Consider the following 18,418-nt stretch of genomic DNA (forward strand, 5'->3'; position numbering starts at 1 on the left):
CTTGCACTGCCTTTTGGGAAACGCTACAGAACTTGCTGTACTCACTCCAGAGCAGCTGGATGGTTTAAAATCTCAACATCTGGACGGAGGAAAACTGGAGGCAAAATGTGGTGATTGGGGATAAATAGCACTTAGATGGACACTTAGATAGACAGCTGGTACTTCTAGGTTGTACATGTTTCTGGGGCTTGTAGTAATGTTTTACATAAGATTCTAATGACTGACATAAGGTGGGAATATACCATTTGAAATATTAAAAAAATAATTGGAAAATGTGGGCGTGGTTTGTGCATTTACGAGCTTTCTATTGGTTACACTGCAACAGTGAAGCTCAATCAAGCACAGCTAAAGTATTTGAAATGATTTCAAATCGTTTTTGAACCCAGGTCTGTTGATTTGAGCTTGCCATCTTATACCTCAGTCTGATGTATTGCACTTTATCATCAACAGGGGGCAGAGCACCCTATGGCTGAGAGAGAGCCAGGGGTTAGGTTTGTAGCTGGGCAGAGCAGCCTATGGCTGAGAGAGAGCCAGGGGTTAGGTTTGTAGCTGGGCAGAGCAGCCTAAGGCTGAGAGAGAGCCAGGGGTTCGTATTGTAACTGGGCAGAGCAGCCTATGGCTGAGAGAGAGCCAGCAGGGGTTAGGTTTGTAGCTGGGCAGAGCACCCTATGGCTGAGAGAGAGCCAGGGGTTAGGTTTGTAGCTGGGCAGAGCAGCCTATGGCTGAGAGAGAGCCAGGGGTTAGGTTTGTAGCTGGGCAGAGCAGCCTATGGCTGAGAGAGAGCCAGGGGTTAGGTTTGTAGCTGGGCAGAGCAGCCTATGGCTGAGAGAGAGCCAGCAGGGGTTAGGTTTGCAGCTGGGCAGAGCAGCCTATGGCTGAGAGAGAGCCAGGGGTTAGGTTTGTAGCTGGGCAGAGCAGCCTATGGCTGAGAGAGAGCCAGGGGTTAGGTTTGTAGCTGGGCAGAGCAGCCTATGGCTGAGAGAGAGCCAGGGGTTAGGTTTGTAGCTGGGCAGAGAAGCCTATGGCTGAGAGAGAGCCAGGGGTTAGGTTTGTAGCTGGGCAGAGCAGCCTATGGCTGAGAGAGAGCCAGGGGTTAGGTTTGTAGCTGGGCAGAGCAGCCTATGGCTGAGAGAGAGCCAGGGGCTAGGTTTGTAGCTGGGCAGAGCAGCCTATGGCTGAGAGAGAGCCAGCAGGGGTTAGGTTTGTAGCTGGGCAGAGCAGCCTATGGCTGAGAGAGAGCCAGGGGTTAGTATTGTAGCTGGGCAGAGCAGCCTACGGCTGAGAGAGAGCCAGGGGTTAGGTTTGTAGCTGGGCAGAGCAGCCTATGGCTGAGAGAGAGCCAGGGGTTAGGTTTGTAGCTGGGCAGAGCAGCCTATGGCTGAGAGAGAGCCAGGGGTTAGTATTGTAGCTGGGCAGAGCAGCCTATGGCTGAGAGAGAGCCAGGGGTTAGGTTTGTAGCTGAGCAGAGCAGCCTATGGCTGAGAGAGAGCCAGGGGTTAGGTTTGTAGCTGGGCAGAGCAGCCTATGGCTGAGAGAGAGCCAGGGGTTAGTATTGTAGCTGGGCAGAGCAGCCTATGGCTGAGAGAGAGCCAGAGGTTCGTATTGTAGCTGGGCAGAGCAGCCTATGGCTGAGAGAGAGCCAGGGGTTAGGTTTGTAGCTGGGCAGAGCAGCCTATGGCTGAGAGAGAGCCAGGGGTTAGGTTTGTAGCTGGGCAGAGCAGCCTATGGCTGAGAGAGAGCCAGGGGTTAGTGCTGTAGCTGGGCAGAGCAGCCTATGGCTGAGAGAGAGCCAGGGGTTAGGTTTGTAGCTGGGCAGAGCAGCCTATGGCTGAGAGAGAGCCAGGGGTTAGTATTGTAGCTGGGCAGAGCAGCCTATGGCTGAGAGAGAGCCAGGGGTTAGTGCTGTTGCTGGGCAGAGCAGCCTATGGCTGAGAGAGAGCCAGGGGTTAGTATTGTAGCTGGGCAGAGCAGCCTATGGCTGAGAGAGAGCCAGGTGTTAGGTTTGTAGCTGGGCAGAGCAGCCTATGGCTGAGAGAGAGCCAGCAGGGGTTAGGTTTGTAGCTGGGCAGAGCAGCCTATGGCTGAGAGAGAGCCAGGGGTTAGGTTTGTAGCTGGGCAGAGCAGCCTACGGCTGAGAGAGAGCCAGGGGTTAGTGCTGTAGCTGGGCAGAGCAGCCTATGGCTGAGAGAGAGCCAGGGGTTAGTGCTGTAGCTGGGCAGAGCAGCCTATGGCTGAGAGAGAGCCAGGGGTTAGGTTTGTAGCTGGGCAGAGAAGCCTATGGCTGAGAGAGAGTCAGGGGTTAGTATTGTATCTGGGCAGAGCAGCCTATGGCTGAGAGAGAGCCAGGGGTTAGGTTTGTAGCTGGGCAGAGCAGCCTATGGCTGAGAGAGAGCCAGGGGTTAGGTTTGTAACTGGGCAGAGCAGCCTATGGCTGAGAGAGAGCCAGGGGTTAGTGCTGTAGCTGGGCAGAGCAGCCTATGGCTGAGAGAGAGCCAAGGGTTAGGTTTGTAGCTGGGCAGAGCAGCCTATGGCTGAGAGAGAGCCAGGGGTTAGGTTTGTAGTTGGGCAGAGCAGCCTACGGCTGAGAGAGAGCCAGGGGTTAGTGTTGTAACTGGGCAGAGCAGCCTATGGCTGAGAGAGAGCCAGCAGGGGTTAGTATTGTAGCTGGGCAGAGCAGCCTATGGCTGAGAGAGAGCCAGGGGTTAGTATTGTAGCTGGGCAGAGCAGCCTATGGCTGAGAGAGAGCCAGGGGTTAGTATTGTAGCTGGGCAGAGCAGCCTATGGCTGAGAGAGAGCCAGAGGTTAGTGTTGTAACTGGGCAGAGCAGCCTATGGCTGACAGAGATTCAGGGGTTCGTATTGTAACTGGGCATAGCAGCCTATGGCTGACAGAGAGCCAGGGGTTAGGTTTGTAGCTGGGCAGAGCAGCCTATGGCTGAGAGAGAGCCAGGGGTTAGGTTTGTAGCTGGGCAGAGCAGCCTATGGCTGAGAGAGAGCCAGGGGTTAGTATTGTAGCTGGGCAGAGCAGCCTATGGCTGAGAGAGAACCAGGGGTTCGTACTGTAGCTGGGCAGAGCAGCCTATGGCTGAGAGAGAGCCAGGGGTTCGTATTGTAGCTGGGCAGAGCAGCCTATTGCTTAGAGAGAGCCAGGGGTTAGTGCTGTAGCTGGGCAGAGCAGCCTATGGCTGAGAGAGAGCCAGGGGTTAGTGTTGTAACTGGGCAGAGCAGCCTATGGCTGACAGAGAGGAAATAGATCCAATCCTTCCTTACCTCCTTTGTTATGCAGGGCCTTTCGTGTCCGTTGTGTTTCCTGCCGGAGGGCTCTTTACAGGAGGTGTCTTTACAGGAGGTGTCTTTACAGGAGGTGTCTTTACAGGAGGTGTCTTTACAGGAGGTGTCTTTACAGGAGGTGTCTTTACAAGAGGCGACTCTGCAATAGGCGTCTTTAGAGGAGGTGTCTTTCCAGGAGGCGTCTTTAAGGAAGGTGACTCTGGAGGAGGGGTCTTTAGGGGAGGTGACTCTGGAGGAGGTGTCTTTAGGGGAGGTGACTCTGGAGGAGGTGTCTTTAGGGGAGGTGACTCTGGAGGAGGTGTCTTTAGAGGAAGTGACTCTGGAGGTGTCTTTCCCGGAGGTGTCTTTACAGGAGGTGTCTTTATAGGAGGTGACTCTGGAGGAGGTGTCTTTAGAGGATGTGACTCTGGAGGAGGTGTCTTTACAGCAGGTGTCTTTACAGGATGTCACTCTGGAGGAGGTGTCTATACAGGAAGTGTCTTTAGGGGAGATGACTCTGGAGGAGATGTCTTTAGGGGAGGTGACTCTGAAAGAGGTGTCTTCACAGGAAGTGTCTTTACAGGAAGTGTCTTTAGGGGAGATGACTCTGGAGGAGATGACTCTGGAGGAGGAGATTGACAGTTGCCTCTGAAGCCTCAGCACCTCCTTCTGGGACTCCCTTAGCAGCCTCTCAAACTCCACTACGCCAGACGGGACTGGGGAGCCCTGCAACACACAGAGGTCAAAGATATTTCAACATACAGAAATATATATATATATATATATATATATTTGCCCACTTTCTAGTTCTCTATTTTTGCATATTTTTGACAATGAATAGTATCAGATCTTCAACCCAAAACCTAATATTAGATTAAAGGAACCGGAGTGAACAAATAACACAACAATTACATACTTATTTCATTTATTTCATGAACAAAGTTATGCAACACCCAATGCCCCTGTGTGAAAAAGTACTTGCCCCATTTATACTCAATAACTGGTTGTTCCTCCTTTAGCTGCAATGACTCCAACCAAACACTTCCTGTAGTTGTTGATCAGTCTCTCACTTCGCTGTGGAGGAATTTTGTCCCACTCTTCCATGCAGAACTGTTTTAACTCAGCGACATTTGTGGGTTTTCATACATGAACTGCTCGTTTAAAGTCCTGCCACAACATCTCAAATGGGATTGGGTCTGGACTTGGACTAGGCCATTCAAAAAATGTCAAATTTGTTGCTTTTTAAGCCATTTTCACGTAGACTTGATTGTGTATTTTGGATAATTATCTTGCTGCATGACCCAGCTGTGCTTCAGCTCACAGACAGATGGCCTGACATTATCCTCTAGACGTGTCTGATACAGAGCATTCCTTATATTTTAAGGCAAGTCATCCAGGTCCTGAGGCAGCAAAACATCCCCAAACCATCACACTCCCACCACCACGCTTGACCGTTAGTACGGAGGTTCTTACTGTGGAATGCACTGTTTGGTTTTCACCAGACATAATGGGACCCATGTCATCCAAAAAGTTGACTCAAATTTGCCACAAAAGCACCTGAAAGAACCTGGATGATCATCAAGACTCGTGGAAGAATGTTCCATGGAGAGATGAGTCAGAAGTATATATTTTTTTGACGACATGTTGACGAGTAAAAGGGGGAAATTACTTTTTTCACACAGGGGCATTGGGTGTTGCATAACTTTGTTTCTGAAATAGTTAATTCATTAAATTAAATAAGAATGCAATTGTTATGTTATTTGTTCACTCGGGTTCTGGCGGGAAGTGAGCTGGCAAATCCTAGATGCCATTGTCTGCCGTTGAGCCCTTGTGGAAAGGGAGGTTGTAAATGCCCATTGTCTGCCGTTGAGCCCTTGTGGAAAGGGAGGTTGTAAATGCCCATTGTCTGCCGTTGAGCCCTTGTGGAAAGGGAGGTTGTAAATGCCCATTGTCTGCCGTTGAGCCCTTGTGGAAAGGGAGGTTGTAAATGCCCATTGTCTGCCGTTGAGCCCTTGTGGAAAGGGAGGTTGTAAATGCCCATTGTCTGCCGTTGAGCCCTTGTGGAAAGGGAGGTTGTAAATGCCCATTGTCTGCCGTTGAGCCCTTGTGGAAAGGGAGGTTGTAAATGCCTATTTTTAAATTATTTCTCTCTTTGACTGTCTGTGACTAAGATCTAATTTTCCTGGACTTAACATCTGCTGGAAGTATTACCCCCACAACAACTGCTTCACAGGCAAATATATATTACTGCTGGATAAAACTACCTATCATCGTTCCAGTTCACCCTGGGGTGAAGCAGATGTTAAGTCCAGGAAAATGAGATCTTAGTCACAGACAGTCAAAGAGAGAAATACTTTTAAAATAGTTATTTACAACCTCCCTGTTCTCACCACTGACATCTATCTACACATGAGCATCAGTACAGCCCAGTCACCAGTTCAGGCTTAGAGAGAGGGTTTATCCTGCCCAGCAGAGGGCAGACCTGAGGCATTATAGACCTTCGATGAGGTTGGTGACTAGGACTGACTACAATGGATGATACAGTGATCCTTCAGTGGGCCTACTGCTCCTCTTAGATAATAGGGTTTCTTATTGAAATGTTCAGTGCTTTGGATGTTTTTGAGCAAGAAGAGGAGCAGAACCACCAGTTATTGATTACATAATGAGTGACTAGTTATTTGACATGCAAGGGGATTTTTAGATCAGGGATTATTCTACTATGTCTGCAAAGTAGTCCATCTAAAACACATACTCCAGATTGTTATTGAAAGACCGTGTTCAGGGGATGAATTGGCTGCTGCTGGGATATGGTATTGTGTACCTTGGCTGTGCCCAAGCGCGTCTCCATCTCCCTACACTCCTGCTGCAGGGCGGCGATCTCCTTGTCCTTGGAGAGCAATGTGTCTGCGTGCTGCGCCAGGTCACGGGCTCGTTGACGGGCGAACGCCCGCTTGTACAGCTCCACCGGAGCTGGGGCATTCACCTAGACAGACGGGAAGGGCTAGAGGTTAAGGGTCAACGCAAAGAAGGACTGTTCATCACAAATACCCCAGTTCTGACTGGTCGTGTTCTCATGTTATATAGTGGACTTATACCCCTTGACTTTTTCAGTAAGTATTATGTAGTTTAAGTCTAGCTATTCCCTGTAGGCGTGTCATTCAAGGTTCCAACTCTCAGTCAAAAAATCAACATTTTCAAATTATAATTTTTTCCTCTAATAATGTACTATTAAAGGCCCAGTGAACTACTTTTGTGAAATATACACAGTACCAGTCAAAAGCATGGACACACCTACTCATTCAAGTTTTTTTTTTTTTTTTACAACTATTTTCTACATTGTAGAATAATAGTGAAGACATCAAAACGATGCATTAAATAACACATATGGAATCATGTAGTAACCAACAAAGTGTTAAACACATCAAATATTGTAAAGGTTTATTTAAAGTAGCCACCCTTTGCCTTGATGACAGCTTTGCACAATCTTGGCATTCTCTCAACCAGCTTCATGAGGTAGTCACCTGGAATGCATTTTAATTAACAGGTGTGCCTTGTTAAAAGTTAATTTGTGGAATTTCTTTCCTTCTTAATGTGTTTGAGCCAATCAGTTGTGTTGTGACTAGGTAGGGGTGGTATACAGAAGATAACCCTATTTGGTAAAAGACCTAGTCCATATTATGGCAAGAACAGCTCAAATAAACTAAGAGAAATGACAGTCCATCATTACTTTAAGACAAGAAGGTCAGTCAATCTGTAAAATTTCAAGAACTTCTAAAGTTTCTTCAAGTGAAGTTGCAAAAAACATCAAGCACTATGATGAAACTGGCTCTCATGAGGACCACCACAGGAAAGGAAGACCCAGAGTTACCTCTGCTGCAGAAGATAAGTTCATTAGAGTTAAGTTACTAACCTCAGAAATTGCAGACAAATAAATGCCAAACAAGAGTTAAAGTAACAGACACATCTCAACATCAACTGTTCAGAGGAGACTGCATGAATCAGGCCTTCGTGGTTGAATTGCTGCAAAGACTATAATTTGTTTTATAACAGGATATTGACTCAAAACACACCTCTAGGCTGTGTAAGGGCTATTTGACCAAGAAAGAAGTGATGGAGTGCTGCATCAGATGACCTGGCCTTCACAATCACCCGACCTCAACCCAATTGAGATGGTTTGAGATATGTCGGACAGCAGAGTGAAGGAAAAGCATCAAACAAGTGCTCAGCATATGTGGGAACGTCTTCAAGACTGTTGGAAAAGCATTCCAGGTAATGTGATTTGAGAGAATGCCAAGAGTGTGCAAAGCTGTCAAGGAAAATTGTGGCTACTTTGAAGAATCTCATCTCTCTGGGGACAAAGTAGCTAGCAACAGAAAGCTAGCTAAATATCCATGAATGTTTCACGTGTTTCGACCTGTCCTCAAATTAAGATAGTTGGTGTCATAGTTGGTTTTGGTGTTTGAACCTGTTGTACCATGAACGTGTCTGATGGAGATAGACAAAAATCAACATAAGCACGCAGACGTGCGTTGTGGAGACGGAGAGCTCAGCACGTAACTATCATTTCAAAGTGTTTTAATTAAATATCAAAGACAGTCTATAAATAACATTTAGGTCAGCCCTGTTCAAAAGTCAAGAACAAACGAAAAAGAAATAGCTTTGGACACTCTGAAAGGTCTGTCTTTTGCTTCTCATTTGATGGCTGAGGCTTTTCTATTGATTGTGCTGTGCTGCTCTAGGAAAAGGAGAACGGGGTGGGAGAAAGAGGGCTAGAGAGAGGGAGGTTGAGAGGGAGAAAGAGAAAGAGGGCTAGAGAGAGGGAGGTTGAGAGGGAGAAAGAGAGAGAGCTAGAGAGAGGGAGGTTGAGAGGGAGAAAGAGGGCTAGAGTGAGGGAGGTTGAGAGGGAGAAAGAGAGAGGGCTAGAGAGAGGGAGAAAGAGGGAGAAAGAGGGCTAGAGTGAGGGAGGTTGAGAGGGAGAAAGAGAAAGAGGGCTAGAGAGAGGGAGAAAGAGGGAGAAAGAGAAAGAGGGCTAGAGATAGGTAGGTTGAGAGGGAGAAAGAGGGCTATAGAGAGGGAGGTTGAGAGGAAGAAAGAGGGCTATAGAGAGGTAGGTTGAGAGGGAGAAAAAGAGAGGGCTGGAGAGAGGGAGGTTGAGAGGGAGAAATGTCTTTATTGTTTTGAAACTTCTGTATGTGTAATGTTTACTGTTAATTTGTATTGTTTATTTCACTTTATATATTATCTACCTCACTTGCTTTGGCAATGTTAACACATGTTACCCATGCCAATAAAGCCCTTGAATTGAATTGAGAGGGCTAGAGAGAGGTAGGTTGAGAGGGAGAAAGAGAGGGAGGTTGAGAGGGGGAAAGAGAAAGAGGGCTATAGAGAGGAAGAGGGTATTTCTCAGGCTAGTGAACAGGTCCTGTGTGGAATACTGAGGCAGCCAATGGTGGCTGGCCTGGTGGCCTGGATAGAGACAGGAGGTTGTACTAATTAGCCCAGGCATGGTGGAGGGAGGGGGAAGGGAGTGGCTGATTAGCCCAAGCCTGGGGAAGGGGGAAGGGAGTGGCTGATTAGCCCAGGCCTGGGGGAGGGCAGTGTCAAGCAGAGCTGGGTTCTTCAAGCAGTCACGCCCTTCCGTCATTGGTGCAGAGCAGTGTCAAGCAGAGCTGGGTTCTTCAAGCAGTCACGCCCTTCCGTCATTGGTGCAGAGCAGTGTCAAGCAGAGCTGGGTTCTTCAAGCAGTCACGCCCTTCCGTCATTGGTGCAGAGCAGTGTCAAGCAGAGCTGGGTTCTTCAAGCAGTCACGCCCTTCCGTCATTGGTGCAGAGCAGTGGCAAGCAGAGCCTGTGTTGTTTTCTTTGACCGTTTCTATGAGCCTTCCTGACGCAGGGTTTGCACTTTTGGAACTATTCCATTGGTTCAAATGTGCCAGGCAACTCAATCAAGCATTGCTCAAAGCTACTACTTGAGCCCAAGTCTGCAGAGCAGTGAGAACTGTGAAGAGGTCAACACTTGCTAGCGGGACACCTGTCGACAGCATCCGGTGAAATTGGAGGGCACGCAATTCAAATAAATAATCGGAATATTAAACATTTTATGAACATACAAGTATGTTATATCGGATAAAAGCTTAAATTCAGGAAACTCTAACTGCATTGTACGACATACAATAGGCTTTACATCAAAAGCATACCATCTGATTGTTTGAGGATAGCGCCCCACATCAACATATTTTTCAACCAGCACAGGCTTCATAAAATCACAAATAGCGATTAAATAATCACCTACTTTTTGAAAATCTTCCTCTGTTTGCAATCCCAAGGGTCCCAGCTACAACATGAATGGTCGTTTTGTTAGATAAAATCATTTTTTATATCGCAAAAAGTCAGTTTAGTTGGTGCCATCGATTTCCGTAATCCACTCATTCAACATGCAGACAAAGGAATCCAGACAAAGGAATCCAAAAAGTTTCTATTTAATCGTCAGGTACCCTAAAATGTAGATAAACCATAATATTTCATAAAGTATGTTCAATAGAAAAGTTAAATTAACGCGTCCTCTTCCTCGCGCGCCGACAGACTGATTTTCCACTGTGACTCTTTGTACCAAAACTCCAAATTCTTCTTCGTTTTGGAAGAAACACGCCTGAAACCTTGAACAAAGACTGACACCTAGTGGAAGCCATAGAAATTGCAATCTGGGAGCTGGAATTGCATAGGACCCATAGCTTTCCATTATAAGAGCCTGGGACTTCAAAATAAAATATTCCGGCGTGGTTTTTCTTTGGATTTTCTCCTACCATATCAATTGTGTTATAGTCTCATACATTATTTTAACATTTCTACAAACTTCAAAGTGTTTTCTACCCAATGATACTAATTATATTCATATCCTGGCTTCTGGGCCTGATTAACAGGCAGTTTACTTTGGGCACATCTGAATTCTGAAAAAAGGACCCTTGCCTAGTTAAATTAAGGTAAACGAAAATAAATTACATTTACAGATACCTGAATCTGGTACACGCGGCCTATTGCCGTTTACAGATACCTCAAACGGGTACAAGCAGGCCCATTACCGTTTACAGGTATATCTATTGCCTTACTGCAAGGCTTAGAGAACAAATTCTTATTTACAATGACAGCCTAGGAACAGTGGGTTAACGACAGATGTTTACCTGGTCAGCTCGGGGTACCCGTTTGACGTATCTGTAAACAGGGATAGGCGTCTCTGTATGTACCACTGAGGTATGGTCTAGACTATATGTGTACAGAGTGAGGCACCAGAGTCTAGACCAGTGGTTGCCAACCAGTCAATAGCGATATTTCTGTAGAAAAGCCAAGAAACGATAAAGGCTTGCGCTCCTTTTTTTAAATCGTGTTGAGCTGTTGCCGTTAGGTGCACTTGATTCAAAAGTCCTGCGCACCGAGTAAGCAAAGTGTTCCTATGAGACAAACTCACCGCGTACCCGGTAGACCTGCAAATCTGTGACTAAATCGAGTTAACCTACTGCTCTGTCCAATCGGATAGCTCAAATCACCGTGGCTACAGCGCTTCCATGACCCTGGCTACAGACAAGTTTAATAGACTACTAGCCTGCGTAAGATTTAATCACTTTTAAAACCATGACCACAGAGAGACTGACAACGAACACAGAAAATAGCTGCTGTTTTTATGAGTGAGTTCATGTTTAAGTTTATATTCAGCACTGTCATTGTTTTTATTCAACGATATTAGAAAATGAGCTACTCCGTACTTCCGCTCGGGCTGCACCTGCAATGAATGAGTAGCCAAGTATCGATAGCCTTGCGTTTTATTATTATTAGCAGCTCATCGTGTTGATTTTAATATTAAGGAATATTTAACTTTCTCTGGTCATAGGAACAACATGAATTTGTACATGAGGTAGATGCGGTGCGACTTGAGTTTCGGCATCAGGTGGACGACGGTGTCCCCCCTCTGGCCAGTCTCACCGGAGGAAAGGAAGGAGAGAGCAGGTGGAAGACGGTGTCCCCTCTCTCTGGCCAGTCTCACCGGAGAGAGCAAGTGGAAGATGGTGTCTCCTCTCTCTGGTCAGTCTCACCGGAGGAAAGGAAGGAGAGAGCAGGTAGAAGACCGTGTCCCCTCACTCTGGCCAGTCTCACCGGAGGAAAGGAAGGAGAGAGCAGGTGGAAGACGGTGTCCCCTCACTCTGGCCAGTCTCACCGGAGGAAAGGAAGGAGAGAGCAGGTGGAAGACGGTGTCCCCTCTCTCTGGCCAGTCTCACCGGAGGAAAGGAAGGAGAGAGCAGGTGGAAGACGGTGTCCCCTCTCTCTGGCCAGTCTCACCGGAGGAAAGGAAGGAGAGAGCAGGTGGAAGACGGTGTCCCCTCTCTCTGGCCAGTCTCACCGGAGGAAAGGAAGGAGAGAGCAAGGACCCTGAGATGCGGTTGGGAAAAGTCAGAAACTCGATCATCTTTCTAGAGCTCCGACTTTTCGGCGTGAAGACCACTGACGTAGTGATTTTTCTTTGTTGACCATCAGATGCAGGTAACACCAGTCCAGTAAAACAAAAAAGCAAATGATTTCAATTCATCATAGACCTACCTGTGTAACAGTACAAATTTAAACCGTCCCCTCGCCCATACCCGGGCGCGAACCAGGGACCTTCTGCACACATCAACAGTCACCCTCGAAGCATCGTTACCCATCGCTCCACAAAAGCCGCGGCCCTTGCAGAGCAAGGGGAACTACTACTTCAAGGTCTCAGAGCAAGTGACGTCACTGATTGAAACGCTACTTAGCGCCCACGCTAACTAAGCTAGCCGTTTCACATCCGTTACACTCACCCCCCTTTTGACCTTCCTCCTTTTTCCGCAGCAACCAGTAATCCGGGTCAACAGCATCAATGTAACAGTACAAATTTAAACCGTCCCCTCGCCCATACCCGGGCGCGAACCAGGGACCTTCTGCACACATCAACAGTCACCCTCGAAGCATCGTTACCCATCGCTCCACAAAAGCCGCGGCCCTTGCAGAGCAAGGGGAACTACTACTTCAAGGTCTCAGAGCAAGTGACGTCACTGATTGAAACGCTACTTAGCGCCCACGCTAACTAAGCTAGCCGTTTCACATCCGTTACACTTGCACAGTGCCTCACAAGTGCCAAACCAACTGATCTATTTTGTTATCAAAGCTCGAGTTTTTAAATATAATAATGTCTGATTTAATAACAATATTGGCAGGCCAATCATATAGCCAATATGCTGTGATAATGTATTAGGCCAACTGCCCAAACCTAATTCCTACAAAACTGTTTGTGTGAGGTTAATGTAAAAAAAAAAAAAAATCTGAGCAGTAGCTTGCTTTTTGACTGAAAGTGATCTTGACTCAGAAAAGGTTGGTGACCACTGGTCTAGACTGTACGTGTAAAGAGTAAGACACTAGAGTCTAGACTATATCTGTAGAGTAGGTGTAGTGTACCACTTTGAGGTTAGCCTCCTGTAGTTTGTGTGCTCTGTCCTCCAGCCTCCTAGCGATGACAGCCAGCTCTATGTTCTTCCTCCTCAAACGCTTCACCTTCTCCTCCGTCTCCGGGGCGCTGCTCTTACGCTGCAGTGTGAGAGAAGGATAAAGAGAGAGGTCAGTGGTAGTTGCCGAGGGGAGGACGGGGCTCATAATAATGCCTGGAACGGAGCAAATGGAATGGCATCGAAACCATGGAAACCATGTGTTTGGTGTATGTGATACCATTCCATTTATTCTGCTCCAGCCGTTACCATGAGCCCGTCTTCCCCAATTAAGGTGCCACCAACACCGTGTGAGAGAGATGTATCAAAACCCTCCTCCACAGGCCTGCAGCTCTGTCTGACACAGTAGGACAGGACAGGTGTTGTGAGAACAGGACCAAAAATAGTACAGTAGCTGGAACTGAAGAGAAGAGCTCAAAAGCCAAAAGCTAGTTCTGGTTTTAAGTTTTAACTCCACAGCTCTGGAAACTTTTTCCCAAGACCCTTGGAACTTGGTCTTTTGTGGGGGGGGGGGGGGGGGGGGGGGGGTGAGTGACGCTGAGAATACCATCGTTCCCTTTTAAATGTGTGTCCAACAAACAAACAAAAACAACGATTTACAACATTTGACAAAAACGGTTTGTGCCGTCATTCTGTTGAACAAACTTTGCATCTGCACTGCTCAAGTAAATGTGCTTTTGTAAAATGTTCAGTGGAAATGGTCAAAAGTAGTCCTTGAGAATAGAGTTATGGTTTGCAATCATTGTTTTTTGCTTGACATACATTTTAAGGCCAGGCAACACACTGTAATAGGGAGTTTTGTTCCACTTAATCAGATCACAATCAACTTTTACCAGTTGAATGTAGACACAAATATACTTATTTTTTTGTAGAAACAGTTCATAAGTATTTTTTATAAATGTACAAATGAAGCGATGTCATTAATTACATATTTGCATACCATGCAAATTAACTTTTCCGGCTAAAGTAAATATTTACATTTCATTTTGTTAAGACATGCAGGACCGGACTTGTCCAGAGCAGATTGTGGATAATTACTATTTTCATCTTTCTATCTGTCAAGTACTAAATCCATTTTTTATTAAAGAAGATAACATATCAACAATTCCCTCTGGGAGAAAATACAGTGCATTTGGAAAGTATTCTGACCCCTTGACCTTTTTCCACATTTTGTTAGGTTACAGCCTTATTCTAAAATTTATTACAACGTTTTTTTCCTCATCAATCTACACACAATGCAGTATAACGACAAAGCAGAAACAAGTTTAGACATTTTTGCTAATTTATAATAATAAAAAAAATAATGAAATATCAAATTGACATAAATATTCAGACCCTTTATTCAGTACTTTGAAGAACCTGGCAGCGATTACAACCTCGAGTCTTCTTGGGTGTGACGCTACAAGGTTGCCACACCTGTATTTGGGGAGTTTCTCCCAATCTTCTCTGCAGATCCTCTCAAGCTCTGTCAGCTTGTATGGGGAGCGTCGCTGCACAGCTATTTTCAGGTCTCTCCAGAGATGTTAGATGGGGTTCCAGTCTGGCTCTGACTGGGCCACTCAAGGACATTCAGAGACTTGTCCAGAAGCCACTCCTGCGTTGTCTTGGCTGTGTGCTTAGGGTCATTGTCCTGTTGGAAGTTGAACCTTCCCCCCAGTCTGAGGTCCTAAGCGCTCTGAAGCAGGTTTTCATCAAGGATCTCTCTGTACTTTGCTCCATTCATCTTTGCCTCGATCCTGACTCGTCTCCCAGTCCCTGCCACTGAAAAACATCCCCACAGCATGATACTGCCACCACCATGCTTCACCGTAGGGATGGTGCCAGGTTTCCTCCAGACGTGGCGCTTAGCATTCAGGCCAAGAATTCAATTTTGGTTTCATCACACCAGAGACTTTTGCTTTTCATGGTCTGAGAGTCTTTAGGTGCCTTTTGGCAAACTCCATGTGCCTTTTACTGAGGAGTGGCTTCCGTCTGGCCATTGTACCATAAAGGCTTAGAGTCTATATACTGTACATTGTGTGCAAAAGGCATGAGGAGGTAGGCGAATAATTACAATTTAGCAGATTAACACTGGAGTGATAAATTATCAGATGGTCATGTACAGGTAGAGATACTGGTGTGCAAAAGAGCAGAAAAGTAAATAAATAAAAACAGTATGGGGATGAGGTAGGTAAATTGGGTGGGCTATTTACCGATGGACTATGTACAGCTGCAGCGACCGGTTAGCTGCTCAGATAGCAGATGTTTAAAGTTGGTGAGGGAGATAATTCTCCAACTTCAGCGATTTTTGCAATTCGTTCCAGTCACAGGCAGCAGAGAACTGGAAGGAAATGCGGCCAAATGAAGTGTTGGCTTTAGGGATGATCAGTGAGATACACCTGCTGGAGCGCGTGCTACGGGTAGGTGTTGCCATCGTTACCAGTGAACTGAGATAAGGCAGAGCTTTACCTAGCATGGACTTGTAGATGTCCTGGAGCCAGTGGGTCTGGCGACGAATATGTAGCGAGGGCCAGCTGACTAGAGCATACAGGTCGCAGTGGTGGGTGGTATAAGGTGCTTTAGTAACAAAACGGATGGCACTGTGATAAACTGCATCCAGTTTGCTGAGTAGAGAATTGGAAGAGTATTGAAAGCAGTGTGACAGGGTCTAGGTCTGCTGGTCAAGTACCACTACGTCTTGGCTCATTCAGTGTGACAGGGTCTAGGTCTGCTGGTTCAGTACCATTACGTCTTGGCTCATTCAGTGTGACAGGGTCTAGGTCTGCTGGTTCAGTACCACTACGTGATTAAGTACTGCTACATGCGGTCGTATGGTGGTGTTACGAGCCGCGTGGGGATGGTGTTACGAGCCGCGTGGGGCTGGTGTTACGAGCCGCGTGGGGCTGGTGTGTTGCGAGCCGCGTGGGGCTGGTGTGTTGCAAGCCGCGTGGGGCTGGTGTTACGTTTGGCTGGTGTTACAAGCCGCGTGGGGCTGGTGTTACGAGCCGCGGGGGCTGGTGTTACGTTTGGCTGGTGTTACGAGCCGCGTGGGGCTGGTGTTACGAGCCGCGGGGGCTGGTGTTACGAGCCGTGTGGGGCTGGTGTTACGATCCGCGTGGGGCTGGTGTGTTGCGAGCCGCGTGGGGCTGGTGTGTTACGAGCCGTGTGGGGCTGGTGAGTTACCTGATGGTAATTAACCAATATGAACACAGCCGGCACTGAGTACGCAGTCAATACTACGATAATATTACAATAAACAATAATACAATTGTGAGTAGTCAGATTCATAAAATTGTTTGATTTAAACATTTATCCTACATGCTGTGCAAGAAGAAAGATTTCCCTATTAATCTGTATACATGACACATATGAAATCAAGCTACCTGATGGCACTCTGATAAACGCACAAAATCGGCAATAAAATGTATATAACTGTTTAAACATTTTCTAATATTAATGGACTAAAATATCACACATATCACACAATTTCACCACTTGGTGCCTGGCCTTAATGTGAATAATCTGAGTCTCAGCATTGTGGAATTGCCCTGTGTCCTAAACTCAGTAGAGTAGTGTAGTCCAGGCCTCTAGCTCCCTCCTGTAGCCTGTTAGTCCAGTCTTAGTGTAGTCTAGCCCCTCCATAGAGTTAACAGTGTTTTACCAGTAGGCCGTTCTCCTCTCTCAGGTGGTTGCAGGTCTTCTCCATCTCATCCAGAGATCGCAGCAGTTCTGAGTTCTGACGCACCAGGAAGCCATAGTCAGTGCCATTCTGGAACACAGAGACAGAACATAACGTATCAACTCTAGAACCCATAGTCAGTGCCATTCTGGAACACAGAGACAGAACATAACGTATCAACTCTAGAACCTATCGTCAGTGCCATTCTGGAACACAGAGACAGAACACAACGTATCAACTCTAGAACCTATAGTCAGTGCCATTCTGGAACACAGAGACAGAACACAACGTATCAACTCTAGAACCTATAGTCAGTGCCATTCTGGAACACAGAGACAGAACACAACGAATCAACTCTAGAACCTATAGTCAGTGCCATTCTGGAACACAGAGACGGAACACAACGTATCAACTCTAGAACCTATAGTCAGTGCCATTCTGGAACACAGAGACAGAACACAACGAATCAACTCTAGAACCTATAGTCAGTGCCATTCTGGAACACAGAGACGGAACACAACGTATCAACACCATGAACACATTAGCAACCTTATCGCTTCCAATCAACATGTACAGGTCTTGCCAGACCAATACATTAAGGTTCTTTAAAGGTAGCATCTTCAATATTTACTGCTGTTCCATAAGCATTTCAGCTTGCTAGAAAACCAGTTGCGGAGCTACCTTTTGGAGCCCATGATTCATCTCTGTAGTGCGGTAGATTGGTTAATGCTTCCAGACCACATTCTCATGGTGTTGGTTCATTAACATTCAACTGCTTTCTCCAGGAGAAACATACTCCCACAGTCCTTCTCACCTCTCCCCTTCTCCCTCCATACTCCCACAGTCCTTCTCACCTCTCCCCTTCTCCCTCCATACTCCCACAGGCCTCACCTCTCCTCTTCTCCCTCCATACTCCCACAGTCCTTCTCACCTCTCCCCTTCTCCCTCCATACTCCCACAGTCCTTCTCACCTCTCCCCTTCTCCCTCCATACTCCCACAGTCCTTCTCACCTCTCCCCTTCTCCCTCCATACTCCCACAGTCCTTCTCACCTCTCCCCTTCTCCCTCCATACTCCCACAGGCCTCACCTCTCCCCTTCTCCCTCCATTCTCCCACAGTCCTTCTCACCTCTCCCCTTCTCCCTCCATACTCCCACAGTCCTTCTCACCTCTCCCCTTCTCCCTCCATACTCCCACAGTCCTTCTCACCTCTCCCCTTCTCCCTCCATACTCCCACAGGCCTCACCTCTCCCCTTCTCCCTACATACTCCCACAGTCCTTCTCACCTCTCCCCTTCTCCCTCCATACTCCCACAGGCCTCACCTCTCCCCTTCTCCCTCCATTCTCCCACAGTCCTTCTCACCTCTCCCCTTCTCCCTCCATACTCCCACAGTCCTTCTCACCTCTCCCCTTCTCCCTCCATACTCCCACAGTCCTTCTCACCTCTCCCCTTCTCCCTCCATACTCCCACAGGCCTCACCTCTCCCCTTCTCCCTCCATACTCCCACAGTCCTTCTCACCTCTCCTCTTCTCCCTCCATACTCCCACAGGCCTCACCTCTCCTCTTCTCCCTCCATACTCCCACAGGCCTCACCTCTCCTCTTCTCCCTCCATACTCCCACAGTCCTTCTCACCTCTCCTCTTCTCCCTCCATACTCCCACAGTCCTTCTCACCTCTCCTCTTCTCCCTCCATACTCCCACAGTCCTTCTCACCTCTCCCCTTCTCCCTCCATACTCCCACAGTCCTTCTCACCTCTCCCCTTCTCCCTCCATACTCCCACAGTCCTTCTCACCTCTCCTCTTCTCCCTCCATACTCCCACAGGCCTCACCTCTCCCCTTCTCCCTCCATACTCCCACAGTCCTTCTCACCTCTCCTCTTCTCCCTCCATACTCCCACAGGCCTCACCTCTCCTCTTCTCCCTCCATACTCCCACAGTCCTTCTCACCTCTCCCCTTCTCCCTCCATACTCCCACAGTCCTTC

At 47.3% G+C, this 18,418-nt stretch overlaps 1 protein-coding gene across 3 annotated transcripts in view; it reads right to left on the reverse strand.

Annotated features, from left to right (window-relative positions):
* Positions 1-18,418, reverse strand: part of LOC110533297 (peripheral-type benzodiazepine receptor-associated protein 1) — a 227,660-nt gene that overhangs the window by 119,565 nt on the left and 89,677 nt on the right. For all 3 annotated transcript variants that reach the window (XM_036989598.1, XM_036989597.1, XM_036989599.1), the window contains exons 3-6: positions 16,418-16,525; positions 12,731-12,859; positions 6,091-6,252; positions 3,270-3,995 (exon numbers count right to left, since the gene is read on the reverse strand). In XM_036989598.1, the coding sequence (XP_036845493.1) occupies positions 3,270-3,995; positions 6,091-6,252; positions 12,731-12,859; positions 16,418-16,525 (1,125 nt within the window). The remainder of the gene's footprint in view (positions 1-3,269; positions 3,996-6,090; positions 6,253-12,730; positions 12,860-16,417; positions 16,526-18,418) is intronic.

Source organism: Oncorhynchus mykiss, chromosome 10 (assembly GCF_013265735.2).
Source record: "Oncorhynchus mykiss isolate Arlee chromosome 10, USDA_OmykA_1.1, whole genome shotgun sequence".
Taxonomy (NCBI): domain Eukaryota; kingdom Metazoa; phylum Chordata; class Actinopteri; order Salmoniformes; family Salmonidae; genus Oncorhynchus; species Oncorhynchus mykiss.